The sequence below is a fragment of the Boleophthalmus pectinirostris genome, unplaced genomic scaffold, assembly GCF_026225935.1.
Source record: "Boleophthalmus pectinirostris isolate CB_2022bp ecotype Guang Dong unplaced genomic scaffold, ASM2622593v1 HiC_scaffold_1, whole genome shotgun sequence".
Classification (NCBI taxonomy): domain Eukaryota; kingdom Metazoa; phylum Chordata; class Actinopteri; order Gobiiformes; family Gobiidae; genus Boleophthalmus; species Boleophthalmus pectinirostris.
In genome coordinates, this window is record NW_026570970.1 from 32,044,609 (window position 1) to 32,065,229 (window position 20,621).

At 38.7% G+C, this 20,621-nt stretch overlaps 1 protein-coding gene across 1 annotated transcript in view; it reads left to right on the forward strand.

The window, feature by feature from the left end:
- The first annotated feature begins 445 nt into the window (after positions 1–445).
- The window catches only part of hecw2a (HECT, C2 and WW domain containing E3 ubiquitin protein ligase 2a), a 38,114-nt gene continuing 17,938 nt past the window's right edge, over positions 446–20,621 (forward strand). Inside the window, 16 exon segments of the mRNA XM_020925454.2 lie at positions 446–830; positions 8,638–8,745; positions 10,988–11,088; positions 11,238–11,304; positions 11,596–11,765; positions 12,330–12,469; positions 12,567–12,658; positions 12,874–13,170; positions 13,878–14,428; positions 16,377–16,686; positions 17,303–17,395; positions 17,922–17,953; positions 17,955–18,073; positions 18,192–18,298; positions 19,013–19,137; positions 20,289–20,474. Coding sequence (XP_020781113.2) covers positions 446–830; positions 8,638–8,745; positions 10,988–11,088; positions 11,238–11,304; positions 11,596–11,765; positions 12,330–12,469; positions 12,567–12,658; positions 12,874–13,170; positions 13,878–14,428; positions 16,377–16,686; positions 17,303–17,395; positions 17,922–17,953; positions 17,955–18,073; positions 18,192–18,298; positions 19,013–19,137; positions 20,289–20,474 — 2,883 coding nt within the window.

Consider the following 20,621-nt stretch of genomic DNA (forward strand, 5'->3'; position numbering starts at 1 on the left):
GTGGGGTTGTATTTTGTTTCTTTCCCGCATGTTTGAGTAATCCTCCATATTAAGACTGTGTCCCTCTCATGAGCTCAAACTGCATGGGCAGAAAGCATGATGTCATTATGTGTAATCCACAGCGTGTATTCAAAATCCAGGAATGCATTTAGTAATTTGTCTTTTTATGTATGTGATGTTTGAATGTGAACAACAGCCTGTGCCTCAATTTCCCTTGGTATTAATAAACTATTTGTCTATGTCATGTCTACGTCTGCAAGTCATTCACTGATTTTATCTTTTTTTCTCTTCCTGTCTTTAGGCTGTCATTGCTACTGGATGAGCCGTACTTCTCACCGGACAAATCACCATGGCCACCCACCCAAATCCTAACCACAACAACATGCTTCTGTGGATTTCATAGCTGCTTTTTTGTCTGATAGTTGCTTTTGCTCTATACACCACCATGCGCCCATCACTTGCCACTGCGGTCTTGCCTCCCCGGACACGTGCGCACAATGCCCCTAACCTGTCAGTAGGGGGCCGCGAACACTTATCCGCCCCAAGAAGACGTAGCCCCAATCTCCGGCACACCCTTAGCCCCGAAAATTTACGAACTCTGACCGAAAGGGGGGCAACCGCAGCGGCTGTGGACAATGCATCGGTGGTGAGTGGGCCTATCGGACTAACAAGAGCCAATAGTGACACAGATCTGGTCACGTCGCAGAGTCGCTCATCGCTCACGGCGTCTACGCTCGAGTTTACCCTGAACAGAGGGCAGAATCTGGTCATATCCTGGGACATCAAGGAAGAGGTGGATGCTACAGACTGGATTGGACTCTACCACATTGGTGAGATATGTTTTTTACATTACAAACACATAACAAATCGACATCACAATTTTACCGTGTATTGTTTTTGAAAATATTTGCCAAAAACAACGTATTAACATGTTTTATAAGTTTCACTGTTGTTTTTAACACTCTCTCTCTCTGAGTCTCTCCTTGCTTTACTCATTGTGTTAAGCCACTCCGTCTTCTGAGTGCTATCACATTACAATCAACGTGCATCCCACTAATGAAACTACTGCTCATCACATAAGATTTGTCAAGTTGCAGTATACAGTTTTGTATCATGTTTTTTTAATATTTGGAGAGTGGAATAGTTGTGTGAGAGCTGGATGGTGTAGGCTTCTGGGCTGAGCATTAGACAGAGTCTTACAAACTAACTCTAAGAAGGTTCTGAATAGGGCCCGGGAGAGATTGCTAAAATACTAAAACATGCATGGATAACAACTAACGACAATATACTAATATACTGTATTTTTTGGACTATAAATCACTCTGGAGTATAAGTTGCACTAGCCAAAAAATGCGTAATGAAGAAGAAAAAAAACATAAGTCACACCAGACTATAAGTAGCACTTTTTGGGAGAAATGTATTTTATAAAATCAGAGACCAGGAACCGACATTTCATCTTGAAAGGCAAGTTATAATAATAACAATAGAACAGAGAACAACAGGCTGTTAACGTCACATATGAACAGTTCTTCAGATAACTATAGCATAAACTACATAACATAACAAGTTTACCAAACTCTCCATCTCAGTCCAAATAACTACATCCATTGAATTCTTGATCCTCAGTGTCACTTCTGAGCAACTCTGCAACCTCCGGAGGTAAACGTTTCCTCTTCTGTCTTCCTCTTCATCAGACTCAGGATCAGTTTCACAGTTCTTAAATTTTTAGAATTATTCCGGCCTTTCTAAATCCCGACAGGATGGTTTCGGTTGTCACTGAAGTCCAGGTTTGGTCGAGCCATCCAATGACTTCCAGGAAAGTTGCATGCTGCATCCTCCCGGTTGTCGCAAGTTTCTCGCTCACTCCAAACTTTCTTTCTGCTGCTCGATTACCGTTTTCAGCTGCATATTTTGCTCCTTGCAGCTTGTAATCTGCAAAATATGATTTTCTATTTGGGGGTATTTGTGTTCAGTCTTCTCAGTTGTTTTCTATGTTTGTTTGGTTGTTTTAAATTTCCAGTCGTACAGAAGTAATGGTGCAATCAACTGACATGATACCAGACAGGACAGCTGTCCTTTCTGCAAGAGACATGCACAAGTGACAGTGGTTTAGGAGTAATGGGAGTAGCAGATACTGGCACACAAGCCTAGAGCGCCCTCTCACGGCTGTCAGTGTGAACATTTTAATATATAAGTCGCACCAGAGTATTAGTTACAGGAAACACCCAAACCATGAAAAAAGTTAAAAAGTTAAAACTTATAGTCGGAAAAATACAGTATATTTATATATGTATAATATATTTTGCATAATACCCCCTCTTTAATGATGAAAAGACTGAATTTACTAATTTATGAGAATGAGTAATGCAGTTTTATGATAACAGTTATTGTAACGATTTGATATTTAACTGGACACTTTGATAAATGAGACCAATGTAATGAACAGATTACAGAATAGATACACTTTGGCACGTAGACGTGAGGTGAGGTGATGAAAGAACAGTGTGACAGATTTGTTTGGAAAAAAAATTCTCCCTGGGGCCTAGACACTGGTGACAGAAGCGATGGATAGGCTGAGGGGGCTAATGTTTCTGCTGCTGCAATGGTAGAATATTGTATAGGTGTGAACACATGTCACAGAAAATACATATTTGAATGGCATGAGAGGAAAATGTATGGACGTACACTACCGGTCAAAAGTTTTAGAACACCACACTTTATAATTTTTTTTACTGTTTATTCATCAATTTGAGCTGAAAAATGAAACATGGAATCAATTTATAGACCAAAACATATTCTAAACTTTTAACTCATGAAAGTAGCCACCTTTGGCAGCTATAACAACTGAACTCGTGGCATTCTTTTTACAATAGACATATTCTTCAGACAGTTCTTCCCAAGTCTGTTGCAGAAGTTCCCATAAATGTGTGGCACTTGTAGGTTGCTTGGCTTTCACTGTTCTGTCCAGTTCATCCAAAAACCAGCTCGATGAGGTTTAAATCTGGAGACACTTCAAGTTTTCAAGCTTTACCATCTTGTTCTTTTTTCCTGAAGTAGTTTTGGCAGAGCTTGTACTTGTGTTTTGTATCTTTTATCTTTTTTTTTAACCTCTGGTTGTTCTGTACTTACAAGTTTGTGCAAGTCCAATCTCTTCATTGGACTTGCACGACTTGAATTGCAATAAATAACTGGAAAACTTAGGGGGTTCTAAAACTTTTAACCGGTAGTGTACAGTATACGATGTAATGTATGTAATCTATGTGGTCTTATACTTGTTCTGATAAAACTCAAGTTAATTTGAAAGGTATTCAGGAAAAGATCATTTGTGATTTGGACTTTTTTTTACTACCGCTCAAATGAGTATCTAGTTTCAGTAATAGTATCCGTTTTGATTAGTATCTGATTTTTGACACTTTTGACAACCCTATCTCGAATGTCATGAAAATTTGTTACAAAGGTCAATTACAAAAGTGGATTTTTGAGAGAGTTCATTTTTTATTGAATATTTAGATTCAAAAGGATGGATGTATGAGGTATTAGTTGTTCTTGGTGTATAAGTAAATATATGAGTTATATTCTTAGGGTATCAGATCCAACTCTATCTTTAACATTGCTCTCGTATCTAGAGCTAAGTATATCCAGGAGATAGTGCCACTGCCTCAAAGTGAACCCTGAAACCGGAGCCTTTTACGCAGAGCAGAGGGCTGAGTTTGCCCCGGTGTACGATAACACACAGCCCATCACAAACCAGGGCCCTGCAGAGAAACTGTGGCCTCTCCAATAATACACGACAATCCTGCTTAGAGGCACACTTTAACGGGAGCCATAGTGATACATTGATCTGGTATGAAAGGGTCAGGAGCAAAGTGTCCATCACTGTGTAAAGTAATAGTCAAATACACCAGCGCTCATGCATCTCCACATCCATCAGAAGATATCCAACTGCAACAAACGTTCTATATGCAATATGTGATAACTAGTCTAAAAACAAAATTATTGCAATATTAAAGTATTACTGAAATGGTGAAAAAGTCATATTCAAAACGTAAAGCTTTCTTCGCAATGCACAAATTATAGACTAAGTTAAAAGCATGTATTGTTTTTTTTTTTTTTTTTTGTTTTTTTCTTACACTGAAAAGCATATCCTTACTTTGAGCACGTTTGACTCACCTCCTGCTTGTCTCCATGGAAATATTGTTTCTGTTTGGCTAATATTCCACAATATGGTGTAAACAGGTGTCTCCCACCATTTTCACAAAGTTGGGCTACAAAATGATACATGTACTATGGTAATAGTCATGTAATTAACCACATTTGTGTTTGTCAGCACAATGGTACACTACCAGTCAAAAGTTTTAGAACACCCAGATTTTTCCAGTTATTTATTATAATTCAAGTCGTGCAAGTCCAGTGAAGAGCTTGAAATGGTGCAAAGGTAAGTACTGAACTGCCAGAGATTTTAAAAAAAGATAAAATATAACAAAACACAAGTCCCAAGTTCTGCCAAGACTACTTCAGGAAAAAAGAACAAGATGGTAAACTTGAAAACATGGAGTGTTCAGCACAGTCTCCAGACTTAAACCCCATCGAGCTGGTTTATGGGATGAATTGGACAGAAGAGTGAAAGCCAAGCAACCTACAAGTGCCACACATTTATGGGAACTTCTGCAACAGACTTGGGAAGAACTTTTAGAATATTTTATTTCTATTGTAAAAACTTTCATGAATCAAAAGTTTAGAATATGTTTTGGTCAACAGTGTTCTAAAACTTTTGACCGGTAGTGTATAAGTCTGAAATCCCTTGGAAGGGGGTGGAGAGCTACTATTAGCTCCTGAGCTACAGGTTAGAGACCCTGGTGTAAAACGTATCTATCTCCAAGAGAGAAGGCAGATTTATGTTTTTAACTTCGTATTTCCGTAGAATCATGCAGGCATCATGCCACCTCCAGAAAGGTATGCTTTTACCAAGACTAATCTAGGATAAAATCACATGACTAAAATGGAATATTTGGAATATTTTAAGCACATTTTTTTTGTTTTGTTTTTTAAAGCTTGGTAAAACTGAATGAAATTGATTTCTTTATTTCTTTTCTTTCAGTATTCTGTCAGCTAATAGCTAATATAGCAATAACAACATAATACGCAGCCTGATTGGAAGGATGCATTGACCCACTCAGGAAAACTGTCCATCACTGTGAAAAGTAATAGTCAAACAGACCAGTCCTGTATCGATGCGTCTCCACATCCATCAAAATATATCCAAATGTATTGATAATTTCATTCACAATAAACGAACATGGGCAAAGTGAAGCCACAAAGGAGCAGTTTGTGTTGGTAATCAATGCTGTTAAGAGCACCGCTTTGATCACTTCTATAGATTTGTAACAGAAGTGCTGCATTTAAAAGTTGTGTTAGCTTTAACCACAATGATGTCAGTCTAGCTTATTGTTATTTCAGCCTGGACAGACTCAGACAGAAAAGCTGTATGGGAACAAAAGCGGTTTTAAGAACTTTTTCCTATTCAAAAATGATAATATTTTGCTTTTTGTCCATTGTTATGGCAACGGTCCTAGTTTTTTTATCACTCTGAAACCTATTAATATACAGTAATGTCAGTCAAGCTTATATTGTTGTGATTTCAACCTGGACAGAGCGAAACAGCTGTATGGAAAAGGTGATGCATAGGAGGTACAGAGAAGCATATAAGGTATGTAAGGTAAGTCTTTTCTTCCAGGGCCTAGACTCAGGGGGTTATCATATACAAAAATACAAATACAGATGAACTAAATGAACTAAAAGCGCTGGGGTAGAGGGTTTCTGAACTCAACAGATGACTGGAGAAGCTGAGATTTTAATACAAACTGACTAAAAAGTAACTGACTGAGACAAATGATCATGTTTTTGTTAAGTGAAATTATTTTGACCATGATGATGACAAAAAAAAATATTCAGCCCCATCCCTACTTAGTCTTTTTAGTTCATTCTGAGCACTTGATGGCACGGTGGCTGAGTGGTTAGGACTCACACTTCACAGCAAAAAGGCTCCACTGTCGAATCCCACGCTAGACCGGGCCAAGCATCTCTCTCCCTTTGTCTGATTGAGTCCCTCTGAGCGTTTTGGTTTCCCCATCAACCCAAAACATACACAATAGGTAATTAAGGTAGTCCTGACCAAGCCTAGCTCAAGATTTGGAGATGGGTCCCTGAGCGCTGTATGACTGAGGTAAATATTTCATACCTTACAAATGTTGCGTTTTCTTCTAATAAGACACATGGTGTAAAAAAAGCTATTGATTATTTACTCGACATGTTTCGGCAACTGGACTTCCGCCTTCGTCAGATGTGTCAGCTGACTGATGTGACATGTCTCTTTATAGATGTTGTTCACTATAGGCTTTATTCAGGTTTATGTCACAAACCAGGAAGACGTTTGGAAAAATGCAATTACAACTTCCCAGACCCAGTTTTCTTCATCTACATGTCATTATACCGTTCCGATAAATTCGGCTTTTACAACCATTACTCAGTTTTCATAATTTCCCCACTGACACACAACTCCGAGCACACTGGGTACATGCAATTAGAAGAAATGAGGGCGCAAAATTCAACATGATTCCAAACCGCACATATGCAGTCTTCATTTTACTGCTGATCACATTTACTTCAATGGGTTTTATCACAGTTGGTTTTTATAGATCCATGTTAGGTGAGTCCATTGTCGGTAACTACACCAGAAGTTGTAATTGCATCTTTCCAAACATCTTCTTGGTTTGTGACTGAAGTGTGAATAGAGCCTATTGTACACTTTATTAGAAGAAAAGGCATAGTTTATTATAAAAAGAAGACAAAATGAATTACCTTACATGTTACTAATTCAAAAAAATTCCCTTGGTCATATACAAACATATATCTAGTCACTTTCCCTATTTGTAAGCCTTGAAGAACATCCACAGTATTTACAGCCTCTCAGTCTGAACAGTGACCTCCAGGAACAAACCATCTGCATAAGTTACCAGGTCTATCACACAGGGAGGAGACTGAGACCTGGTGCCAGTCAGGACAGGGTCACTGCTTATTGATTATAGACCTGAAGAGACTCTATCACTTGCCCCACGCTCTAATACCCAAGAGGGGCACCAGCTTTCCTTGACTAAGCAGACATTCAATGATAAGCAGGCTGCCCTCCCCCTCAGCACTGCACTCTTTGGTCAATGTGAAACTGCTAAACACAGCGGATTCCCCCTCCCCGATATAACGGAGGAAGTTTGTGCCCGTCCTCTGGCTGAAAGGTTGTGCCGGTGCGAAGGCTATTTTGGGAAACGGATTTCACTGATTAAAGGCAAACTTGTATTTTGGAGTCAGCAGAGTAAACAGACTGTGGGTGTATTGAAAGAAAGTTACATCCTGTTTAGTGGGTGGAGTTGTTGTTGAAATTGCTGAAATATTTAGTTTATGTGTTCTTTGTAAAAAGTTTGTCATGTAAATTTGATGGTCTATCAGATATTTTTCATGTTCAAAGGAAACGCAATGATTTACAGGATATCGCATTATTATAGTAGATTGTTCATTGTTTCTGAATGAAAGTCATGTGGCAAAGAAAAACACAGGAAGATGCAGATTTGACACAGCTTTCATTTTAGATTAAAGTGGGTTACTCAACCATGTGTGAATGAAACAAAACGCAACTCCAGGGATGTTTTTGATGAGGTAACAACATTCCAACATGGGTTAAAGCTCAAAAGAGTCCATTTGCACAATATAGGGTCTTTAAATTGAACCATTTGGTCCCTACACACAGGAAATAATTGAAAAAATACAGTGTTGTTAAATAAAGTTTTTTGCTAAATAAATAATTACCTTTGCCATTTGATAATTGCACCAAGTCACTGCATTTTCATTTTGATTGCGATATATTGTATAGCCCTACCTTGGATATGTATTATGACTGTTCACACCATTTGTCATTCTGAGTACCACCAGATCAAAACTAGGTCTGTCACATGACTACTTCATTATTAAAGTAGAAAATATGCAGAGGAATTCCATTAGCGTTAATGATGTTCTAATTCAGAGGTTCTCAAACTGTGGTTCATTAGTATAACATTCTTGATAAATTGTGTCATTAGCCAGTTGACCCTTTGAGGCTGCTGTAGTTTCAGTTCTTGACCCCCTGATGATGTCACATCCTCATAATTTCAGTCAAGTAGAGGTTAAACTGTTGGCAAAGAGATCAGAACATTTTTGACAGTTTTTACCGTTAACTCAACATAACATAAGATGGGAAAAGCTAAATGTCCAGTAAAGGTACACTATGTAACTTTTTTGGAGGAAGGTGCCACCAGGATGATCCAGAGTGTGGCACTAAACAAAGTAATAGATCTGTGGAAGGGTAACTCCGCTCACAATAAGATTGTTTTTCAGTGCATTTTTGAGCAGTAAAAACAGCTGTAATTGAGTGCAAATACACATTTGTTTATCTTTCTGTGGAACATTCTTTAATGAATATCTTCTCCATAGAAACAAACAGGTGGTGTACTCTGCTGCAGAAAAGTTACATAATGCATGTTTAAATTCTCATTTCCAGTTTCCCAGCCTGAGTAGATCACTGACCAGTGAAATCTTCACTTTGTTTTCCAGATGAGACCAGCCCGTCAAATGTGTGGGACTGTAAAAACAGAGGAGTCAATGGCACCCAGAAAGGACAGATCGTTTGGAGACTCGAGGCTGGACCCTATTTCATGGAACGTAAGTCATCTTTTAAACATTGACTGTTCATTAAATATTCCAGTCCAAAACAAAGCCTTACATGAACGCATCACCAGATAATTTATTAATGATTAAGTATTTTTCATCTTTCAAGTTAAACATCATTCACTAGCACAACCACACCACAACAATTGAATATGATAAGATATTGACGATGGATAGATGTGATGGCTGGGGGAGACGTAGCGGTGGGGGTACCATCGCCAACCCAAAATGGTCACCCAGCTGATTCGGAACCTCCCCTTCTTAAAGATGATGTCTTCGGGCTGAAGGATGGACGAGAGACACAGGGTGGGATGAAGGGGGTCAAGAGAGCTGACACTCACGGTGTTGTTGGGATTAGAGCCCGACCGATATATCGGCTGGCCGATATTATCGGCCAATATGGGCACCTGGAGACATATCGGCTATCGGCCGATATGCTTGCTGGTATGGGCCGATATTTCACGTGGGCATGTTATACCTCGTTATAAATCTTAGACTCTCTAGGTTATGTTCATATACTCCAATTTATAGACAGATAAATGTCCTAATATGTGGCTCCGCATCAGTATTTATTTGCGGTGTAATTTGTCTGTGTCCGTACTGTCCCTGAACACACCCCCAGAGTGACGTCACTTCACTCACGTGCTATTGTTTACATCCGCAGCGGTGCGCAACACTGAGATTATATTCTTTTTACGGACAATCGTCTTGAGTCTGGATTAAAAGGACTTTTATTAGTGCAGACTTGTGATGTGAGGAGGAGCCTGTGTAAGCAGTGAGTGTTGGAAATATGTTAACTTTGAAGCTAGTTAGCGATTAGCTGCTGTAGCTCCCGCACATAAACAGGCTGTTTTCTATTGGCCTATTGTAAAGTGACTGTATTGTCCGTATATTTGCTACTGGACCAGCATTGATATGTAAATGAGCTGTGAATAGACGTGTGAATGATCCACATTTATGCATATAATTAATTACCGCGGTGCGCACGTTTTTACGGCTAAAGGCTAATAGCGATAGTTTATTTTCTAGCTAGGAGTTATGGGTCGGTTGCGATCGAAGCGGCTCTTAGAGCCGACTCTTTGAAGCGAACAACAGGAACATGTTTCTTATTGGGAGCCGTGTTTTCTCTTTTTCTCACTTTTTCTCTTCAAGCCGCTTGTAGACCCGTAGTTTGACAGCAGCAGCAGCTGAAAACGAAACTTTCAGAAATATGCGTGTGCATAGGATTTAAAAAAAAAAAAAGTGTATATTTGGCTGCAGGTCAGCATAAAATGAATAAACCAGGACTAATCTTCAGGTCTTGAGAGAGAGATGGAGAGAGATGGAGACCGAGTCCCGACACTCAGTCCTGGTTCAGTTCTGGTTTAGTCCTGTTTCACACATGGTTTAAATCTGTTTTAGTCCTGGTTTAGTCCTTTTTCAGTCCTGGTTCAGTTTTAGTTTAGTCCTGCTTGCAACAAAACAATCTCAAGAGTCGCTTGGGAGCCGAAAAAGCCAGCTGCTTTAGTGAGCCGAGCCAAAAGAGCCAGTTCTCCAAAAAAAAAACTGGAATACCCATCACTAGTAGCTAGAACGTAATGCAAAAATGCCATTAGGCCAATCTACTGTATGTAAATATGATGTAAAGAGTCAGAATAACAATAAATGTTGCCTAAATAAACCCAATTTAGAATCCACTAGAGCCAAACCTAAGTTTTTTAAACAATTCAAGATTTACAGTGAATTTTTACATCACTAAATATATCGGCGATTATATCGGCTATCGGCAGCGCCAACTCCCATTATATCAGTTTCATATCAGCCACAACAAAATCCATATCGGTCGGGCTCTAGTTGGGATGGCCTTATAAATAGGGCTTGTGGGTAATTGAAGGCATGGTTGAGATAAGATGTGGTTGGCTGAAGAGGAGGTTGAGGCGTGGTCCAGCTCCTGAATCTCAATTAATCACATTCACTCCACATATGAGTGGTTTTGTTCCATTACCATTTTTCAGTCATGTGTGTAAGGTTATGACAGTTTAAATGTAATGTTCATAAATAATGTTTGATGTCCTGATCCTCTAACCTGTATTCATCAGTACCTGGGCACCGCTTTGCTCCTGACAGGTTGGCCCAGCGACACTGAAGAATGGGTTCAATGCAGAGTATTAATTACTCTATAGGGAAAACAAAAATTGTATATACATTCTGAGTTTCTGATGTTTTTGCTTGTATCTCTGTTTTGTACTTTCTGTAGCTGAGACAAAGATCTGTTTTAAATACTACCATGGAGTTAGTGGAGCCCTGAGAGCCACCACCCCCTGCATCACCGTCAAGAACCCATCTGTGCCAGCTTTTGTATGTATCTACTGGATCCCTTTTTAAAATGACTTAACAAAAAGTGTTAAATTATTTCAGTCGAAACATAAAAATTTGCATTTTTGAGAATTTGAGCTTGCAATAACATTCTTATAAAATTTTATTTTTTCATTTTCTTTTTCTTTTAGGTGGAGGGTTTGGCTGAGCAGGTGGGCATAGAACACCCACGGAAACTGATCAGCTTTACTTTGACAGGTAAAAGTAACAAAGAAACTATATTTTTAATGAATATACTCTGTTTAAATCTATACTGAAAACCCACCTCTTATGCCTCGCATTTAATACTAGTTAGACATCTTGGTATTTATTTTATGTTCTTTATATATTTTTTTCTATGTATGATGTTATTTGTGTATGTCCTGACTTTGATCTAGTTGTTTTAAATGTGCTAAAAAGAGTCAGAATCAAACAGCTCCCTTTGATAGTATTGTCTATTGTCAAAAATGCACTTAAGTATGTTTTTCATTTGTAACCTCTTTAATCTAGATCTTCGAGCCACAGGCCTGAAAAAGGGCATGTTTTTTAACCCGGACCCGTATCTGAAGATGTCCATTCATCCCGGGAAGAGGAGTGTGTTTCCTGTTTTTAGTCATCATGGACAGGAGCGACGATCAGCTATCATCGCTAACACCACCAACCCTGTGTGGCACGGAGAGGTGTGGATTTTAGTTTTAAAAGTATACAATTATTATTAGGGCTGAATAATATTTAAATGTAATTCTATGGCATGCTTAGTATTATAATCTTGCACAGTATCCCCGTAACTAAATACTGTACGTATAGCCAAAACAAGGGGGCGCTCTGCGACAGTTATCCATTTTCTTTTAGTTTTATTGTTTGATTTTCTAACTTTCGGTTGGTTAAATCAACAATTCTTTAAGGTCTGTGACTGCTGTTGTGATTTTGGGCTGTACAAAAACAAATTGGATTGAATTGAATTGTAAAACTACACCTTTTCTTCCCTAAAATTGCCCTGAATAACTTTTGGTCCAATCAATACTGTAATTTTCAACAAATTAAGATTGAAGTAACAAAGGATTATGGTCTGTGTAGCTGCATCAGTTTACTACGCCACTTCAGCAACAACAATAATGCTTTTTAAACCACTTTTTACATTGCGATTTTACAATATTGTCAATATTTTTAGTAGTTAGTAGTTTTTAGTTTTTAGAATAAGCTATCCAAATTGTTGTTTATATGCAATGTTTTTCTCTTCACAGAAATACACTTTTGTGGCTCTTATGACGGACATTCTGTACATTGAAGTAAAAGACAAATTTGCCAAAAGTCGGCCAATCATCAAACGCTTCCTGGGTCAGCTGACTATACCTGTGCAACGTCTTATCGAAAAAATACCTGGGTTTGTGATTTTTAAATGAATTAAAAGCTCCTGATTGCCTTAAAACTATTTGTAGTCATAGTTATTATTATTTATTTATTTATTTATTTTTTGACAGTGTTCAGCCTGTGAGTTTCTCTCTGTGTCGGCGTTTGCCCACTGAACATGTGAGCGGTCAACTTCAGTTCAAAGTGGAGCTCACTACAACAGGTTTGAATATTGTATTTATTCCTTTATTTAGTATTATTTAGTGAGTTATTCCTCCCATTGCTCTGCAGTCTGGCCATTTTATATAAGTGTGTATTAGCTTTTTCCTTGAAATAATATAAAGTAATGAAACAATTAACATAACTCCAATAACTTTATGAATTGTTTCTAGAATTATGAGCTAATAAAGTATAAAAACTCCCATTGTGCCTGTCCAGGTGCCTCTCCAGAGTCTATCATTGGTATTTCTGCTTTGAATGGAGCTCCTGGTACACCTTCTGATGATGAAGACCTGCCCCATCACCTCCCTGGAGTCTCCTCAGTTGCTCTATCCCCCACTGGCTCGCAGGGCTCTCCAGGACCATGGGACAGTGGAGGAGCATGTGCTTATCCAGAGAAAGACCCCTCTTTCCTGGGGGCAGAGAGCAGATTCACAACTCCCGAACCCTTGTCCACTCCGGAGGTTTTGCAGCGATCGTTTACCGAAGGGTTGGATGCAATTGAAGCACCAAAAGGTCTGTACTCTGCAAGATAACATGTCATTTTTAATCATTGTCACAACTGTGTATATCAGGGGTCTCAAACCTGTAGCTCTCCAAGGGATTTCTGAATTTTGTGTATTGTCCTAAATCAAATTTGATTAAATGCCTAACTGTGCACTAAAAAATAGATCATGTTTTATGTTTTATAGTCATCTAACTCTACCCCGTCTAAGGGTTGTCGTGACTCTTATGTGTACTAAATTTTTTGCAGCTGCTAAAAAGAGTAGCTCTGTGGCTTTTTCGTTTTGTTTTGGCTCTATTTAATTTATTTCTGTATACATTTTACATATTTTAATGGTACATTATTTAACATTTTTTTGTGGAGGGTCTGCTACCTGCTTCCATGGAGATGTCATTGCTTGTCTGAAATATTCCACACATGGCATTAAACCTTGTATCTTGTATTTATTGAATTAAAAGTGCTGTACTGCTCTAAAATATTGAAAATCCTGCTGTCTGGCTGTGAATGGGCTCGACTCTCCATTGGTCTGCCCTGTAACTTGGTGGTGTCACCTGCTTGTCTCTACGGAGATAGAAACTTTAAATATCCATTTTGGGAAATATTCCAGGCAAAGCAATAACCTCACCATGGAGACAAGCACATGGCAGATTGTTAATGTTTTTCTTTTTTGCTCATTCATTAAGAGGTGACAATAAAAATACTTTTGATCTGATCTTAGGTCCTGGGGAGAGACCTTTGGGTGCTGCATCACCCAAATTACACTCCAGTTTCCCTACGCACACACGCCTTAGCGCTATGCTACATATTGATTCTGATGAGGATGAGGAAAGATCCGGGGCTAACGATATACCCCCTGTCCCACTCTCACCTTTGCTGCTAAATGGGGTCCCACCTGAAGTCACCATTCCCGAAGAGGAAGACCCTTTTCCGGACGTGGAATCGGACCAACTGGTGGTCTCAATACCCCAAGATGGCGCTTTGAGTCCTGGGATAATCATGGGTAGTATTAGTCCTATGTTAGAAATAGTCCCAGACATGGGGGGCCTAGATGTTGATGATGCACTTGAGGTAGATGTGTTTTCGGAAGCGGAGGAGGCGCCCTTTGCAGAGGCGGTATCCCAGAATGCTTTGCAACAGGGCACAGAAACACAAGAGGAAGTGAGAGGAGCAATTGAGGACCAGTCTTCAGAGATGGATTCCATGGAAACGGCGCAACAGACGGTTTTCTCAACATCAGATAGCTGTCCAGTAACGCTGACTACAGCTGTGGTGAGTTCTGCGCCTTAGGTCTACATTATATTTTTTCCCTTTTGTTTTTCCTTCCAAATTATGAGCTTGGTGGACACATGAAGTACGCAATCATAATTAAAACACATTAACTTATACCTGTTGTGACTTGGACTAGTGGCCTGTCCATTTGTACTGCAGCAAAGAATCATCTGTAGCCCACAAAGCATTTTTCCAGTAGTGCGCAAAGTAAAAATGAATTGCTCGTGACTGGCTGACAAGGCACCTACAGCTATCAAAAATGATAGATTTTATGGCGATTATTGACTATTTTCAAATCATTCAATCAAAAAATCTTCATTTAAATTCTTCAGCAACGAAGGGAGTTTTAAGAATTGGCCATGCATTGCATTATTGCAATATTAGAATTCCCACTTAACTGCCTGCTGACGACTGCTAGTCTTATTAAAAACAACGTAACATATGTTTATATATTTATATTATACAAACTGCATGTCTAGTTTTCTAACTAAAGACTGCAGTGGTGCACATTTAGTTTCAAACACTTTTGACTTGTTAGATAAATGATAAAAGCGTCACAATTTGCCCTTTACGAACCCACTGGGATGCTTGGGTTTTGACCCTCGGAGGCGACTGTACTTTGTCATTGCAGTGGAGTTTGAAGCAGTACAGTAAAGAAAAGTTTAAAGGTACAATTAAACAACAGTGTCAGCTTTTCTGTAATGAAAGTCAGACTATTCTATTCAAATGTTTCAACTTTTGACAAAATATTGTTGCATAGGTGTGATGAGCTACATTTACTGAGTAGTACCTGACTGTCTATGTGATCACTAATACTAATGTGGTTATTTTACATGCAAATTCAGTATTTTTATATGAAATAGCTTTTTACTTTCATTAATATTTATCCAGAACGGTAGAGGCATCCCTGTAGTGACATTATAATGTAGTGTTTGATATTATCAGAGGTAACAGCCCCTGCTGTGCATTATCCTTCAAATGAGATCTCTGCTGGATTTGGCCTCCTACTGTTTTTAAATGTTGATATTTTGGAAATGATTCAAGAGTAACATTTACAATATGAGAGTTTCACCAGAAGCTTCTTTTGGCATTTGGCATGTAAACTGTCCTACTATGTGTACAATTAGAGATGTTTAAAGGGAAATTAAGTGATGTACTTTATACTTTATAACATTGTGCATAGTCAGACCTGTCACGATAACACAGTTGAAGTATGATATATTGCTACAGAGAAATACTGCAATAAATGATAATATGGAAACTACTTTATGCCACTGATACAATAACAATAAAGCAGGATAACCCAGTGAACTGTTTATTTAATTTTTAAAAATGTTTTATATTGTATCATTAACAGGCCTAAGCTTCAACAAATAAATAACAGAATGAAGCAATAATTAGCTATAGAAGATACTTATTCAACCCTCTACAGCTTAAATCTTATCATAGTACAACTAAAACATGGGTGTTCAAATTAAGTGCTTCCTACAGAATTGGCCCAAATGATTATAGGCAATACTTTTTGCTTGAAATGTAAGTGTACAACTTTAACCTCAATACCATCACATTCTATTCTTATACGGGCCTAAAATTTGTATTCAAATACATTTTGAAGATACAATGGCTTTGTAAAATCTATGTAAAATGCTTCCATCTGAAAGACTAGTAGCCTTCAAGTTTTGACACCCCTGAACTAAAATAACAAAACTCCCCACTACAGCAAAGAAATGTACACACGATAAATATTGAACTCAGTGTATTAAGCATGATAATAAGTAGACTGTTAATAAGTAGATTAAATGTTGTATTCATGAGTTTCAGAATGATGAAAAACTATATTTTGAATGGTGAAAAGTCCTTGAAATGTTGCCTTTAAACAGGAAAATCCATGAACAATTAATGTTGTCAAATAGATGAATTAATAAAATTTTCTTTGTGATGTTTTTAGGAGCCAGAGGAGGGAGCAGAGGCAGCCATAGACCCAGGGGGAGAGGGAGTGTCCCGTGCTCCTCCAGACCCTCAGGACATTGGGGCAGAGGGATCCGGGGTGGTCCCGGAGGCAGATGGAGCAGAGCTGTCTGTGAGCGGGCGACTGGAGGAGGTGGAGGTCATCACTGTGAGGAGGCTGAGTCTGCAGGCCACAGGGGGAGGAGGGGGAGGGGAGGGGAGAGAGGAGCAGGAGCGACCGGACCCCAAACCAGAGGAGGAAGGGCCGGCTGCAGACAGTGAAGCCAATGCGGAGACTGACGGTGATGAGGGTACGTTCATTACCAATGTGCAAAAAGGAATTGTGAAATGTCAAAGTAAACATTAAAGGGCCCATATTACGATAATAATAAAGGGTTATTGAAACATGTGTGATTGAAACAAAACACAGCCCCAGGTATTTTTTTTGGGAAGGTTACAGCATTATAACTTGGCTTAAAGCTCACAAGAGTCAATTTTATGTAGTATGGGATCTTTAATGTTACATTATTGGTAAATAATGTAAAATAAATAAAGCGAGAGATACTGATATGGGCTTTTGTTTAGCTAACACAATATCCAATTGGTCTTGCTGTTGCACAAATAAAGTGAAGTTGTAATTAAGTTCACAAATTGCTTTTCCTTAAAAATTATCACAAAATGTGTGCATTTTTGTCCTGTGGTTGTTTACCTTTCAATCCTAATTAGAATAGGGTGTGATTGTATGAGGAAACTAAAGGGTAAGGCAGACAGGAAACCAAGCTTTTGTCGATCTGCAAGTAATAGCAGTGTGATTGATGTTTAAATGAACAATGTACCCAAATGCACAGCAACTCTTCTGTGAAAATAAGACTAAGCCACATTTGTTATTATGTAATTTTAATTTTAAAAAAAAATGTTGTGTCCCAGGTTCCCACGTAAATGGTCACCCAGTGCGCTCCCTCCCGTCAGTTCGACAGGATATCCACCGATACCAGCGAGTGGACGAGCCTCTGCCTCCGAGTGAGTGTGTGTGTCTGCATGCACCGTCGTGTTTATATCTCTGTTTGTGTGTCTATTCTAATGCACTATACTAACCCTTCTGTTATTATGTTTTGTCTGTTTTTATGTTAGTGTTATACATGTCACAATGTCTCTTCTAGAAAACAGGCATATTATTTATGCCCATTCTCACAGGCATATAGCATTTCTAATTCTTTAGTATAATACAAAATATATATGTATTGCAAAAATGTGGAAAACTAGATGAAAAATTTTATGCATGTACTCATTTACAGGTGTCTTTATTGCTCAAAAAACATGTGTTCTCATCATGAGTGGAGTCGCCTCTCCATAGATCTGACCTGTAACCATCTGGCACTGGCACTTGCTTGTCTTCACGGATATAGATAGTGTCGTTCTGTTAGACATATCTGCAATAATATCCCAGTGTAGACAAGCAGCTGGCAAACCCTGCACTAAAAAAAGTGACATAGTGCACCTTTATTTGTGCAATTGACTGCTGTGTGACTGCTGCCTGTGCTCTCAGACTGGGAGGCTCGGATCGACAGCCATGGCCGGCATCTTCTTCGTGGACCACGTGAACAGGACCACCACGTGGCAGCGCCCCACTGGCCCCCCCGCTCCACAGGGTCTGACCCGCTCCAACTCCATTCAGCAGATGGAGCAGCTCAATCGAAGGTCTGTCAGGAAAAAAAAAAAAAAGTTTCAGTGTTCCCCTTAAAAGCCTTTGGCAGCAGTACCAGTATAAATGGAGTTGCTTTGTTCATGATAGCAATGTTAAATTTCTTGTCCTCAGATACCAGAGCATCAGGAGGACCATTACCAACAGTGACCGATCCGAGGAGAGCTCCGTGGACCTTCTTCCTGAACCAGAATCAGAACTATTGCCACATTCACTCGCTGGTTTGTGATAAACTTAAACAGTTTAATTCAATATTTACGTTTAAGTTTTTAACTAGTTTTGATGGCTCTCAGACTTGATGAATTGACCCAAATTACCATAAGCAGTTGTTTTATATATAAAATTCCTTCGATTAACCTCAAAAACAAAGATTTTGGTGTGGGACAAACCACGCATTAAGGTTCCAAGCCTGACTTACATACTAATGGCCATAATTGATTTAGAGCATACAGGCTATTGCTCTCAACCTCAACTTGAAGCATCAGCATTGATCAAGTTACAGTGTCAACATTTCATACTACTAATAAAATAGACAAAAATGAAACTTGTTGTTCCATGGTCTATAGGGGGGAGGTATCATTAAAATGATGTCAAATAAGTTTTAAGATCATCTGAAAACTCAACTCACTTAACTGTGGTTAATTCAAGTGTTCATGGTTCTGTTTTGGTGTTAAATGATCAACCTAAAGGTGAGAGTGACTTACTGAAAAACTGTTGGCTAATTCTTGTGACTGTAATGTTATTTGAGAGGGGCTTATGGTAATTACAGTTTAGCAAAGCCTCAAACAGAGCAGAGCCTACAGTTAGCATCACATACCCAGGGAATTTTTGTGACTTCAGCTGCAAAGTATGAATATAGCTCCATACAGTACTAGGAGATAGAAATCAATAAATAAATATGAAAAAATAATATGTTATTTCTTTCTCTTTGACAGAGTACAGGAGAGAGAGTGGTGTGGCTCACTCCAGCGCGCGCTCTCGTCTGTCTCTGCTGCTTCAGTCGCCCAGCGCAAAGTTCCTCTGCAGCCCCGACTTCTTCACCGTGCTGCATTCAAACCCCGTCAGTATCTTTGAATATTTCATCACTTTAATATATAATTCACAGTGTAATTACCAAAAATGTCCTTTCTATTTCCAGGACTGAGACAGGGCCTAAGTGACATTCTGAGTATAATTAGTCGTAGCTAAATACATTGCACGTTGAAGCTTACACTGAGCTGTATTCACTGCCAAAATATCACAAAATGGCTCATGTGTTTGGCTCATTTTTTCTTCTAAGTGTTAAAGGTCCTATATTATGCAAATTTGACTCTTATAAGCTTTAATCCATGTTATAATGTTGTTGCCTCCTCAAAAATATACCCAAAGTTGTGTTTTCATTGATTCACACGTTTGAGATATTCTTTATTATTAGTCTGTCTACATCTCAGAGCTCAAAATGCTCTGTTCCACCTTGTGATGTCATGAGTTAACAGTTGTCTTTTACTTTTTGTTTTGAGACTGGCAATTCCAGGGCTGAAATTGTTCAAATAATTGGAGTGAAATATGAAATGACTATATTTAGATTATCACTACTTAGTTTAGTCACACTTTCCAATAACTAGACCTTAATAAACCTTAATAAAGCATTAACAAAGACTTAATTAATAATGAACAAATAGTATATTACACATTTTTAGGCATAAGTTAGGAGTATCACACAGGAGCCTGAATCAGTCTTTGTTCATACTTTATTGAAAGTGTATTTAGTGTTGCCAAAAGATTATTCAAATTCTTTCAAGTTTAAAATCTCAAAGGTCTTAATGTTTAAGAAATGTGACCTTGTATGTTACCCTTTTTTAAAATTAACATGAGTTAATGACCATGAAAATATCTTGATTCTCAGACTTTGGCATTGAAACTTTGCAGTGACATCATGATAGGGGTTTTCTATATGTATCTCTATTGGGGAATGTTCAGCGGTTGCCACAGAGACACGCACGAATCAGCTCATCTGTTGTAGTTCCAGCTAAGTTCGTTATTTCTGGTCAGACGGTGTTAAAACAAACTTCTGATTAAAGTCTAACAGAGCCTCAAACAGAGCAGAGCGTCTAGTTAATGTCACACCCCCAAGAAATGTTGATGACATCAGCTGCAAAGTGTCTATATCTGTACCGTTTGAAGCTAAATGCATTGTTTATTTATTTCTCCTCCTCCCTCCCCTTTTGCCAGAGTGCCTATCGCATGTTTACGAGTAACACCTGTCTGAAGCACATGATCAGTAAGGTTCGGCGCGATGCTCACTACTTCGAGCGTTACCAGCACAACCGAGACCTCGTCACCTTCCTCAACATGTTCTCCAACAAACAACTGGAGCTGCCCCGAGGCTGGGAGATGAAGCATGACCACACAGGAAAGGTACAGTGCAATATTTAGGGTTTGTGTGCTTAAAGGTGCACTACGTAACTTTTCTTGTTGGGGATCTGCCACTATGGAGATGCTATTGCTTTGCTTGGAATGTTCCACAATATGGTATTGAACTTATTTAACATGCATTTATTCAGT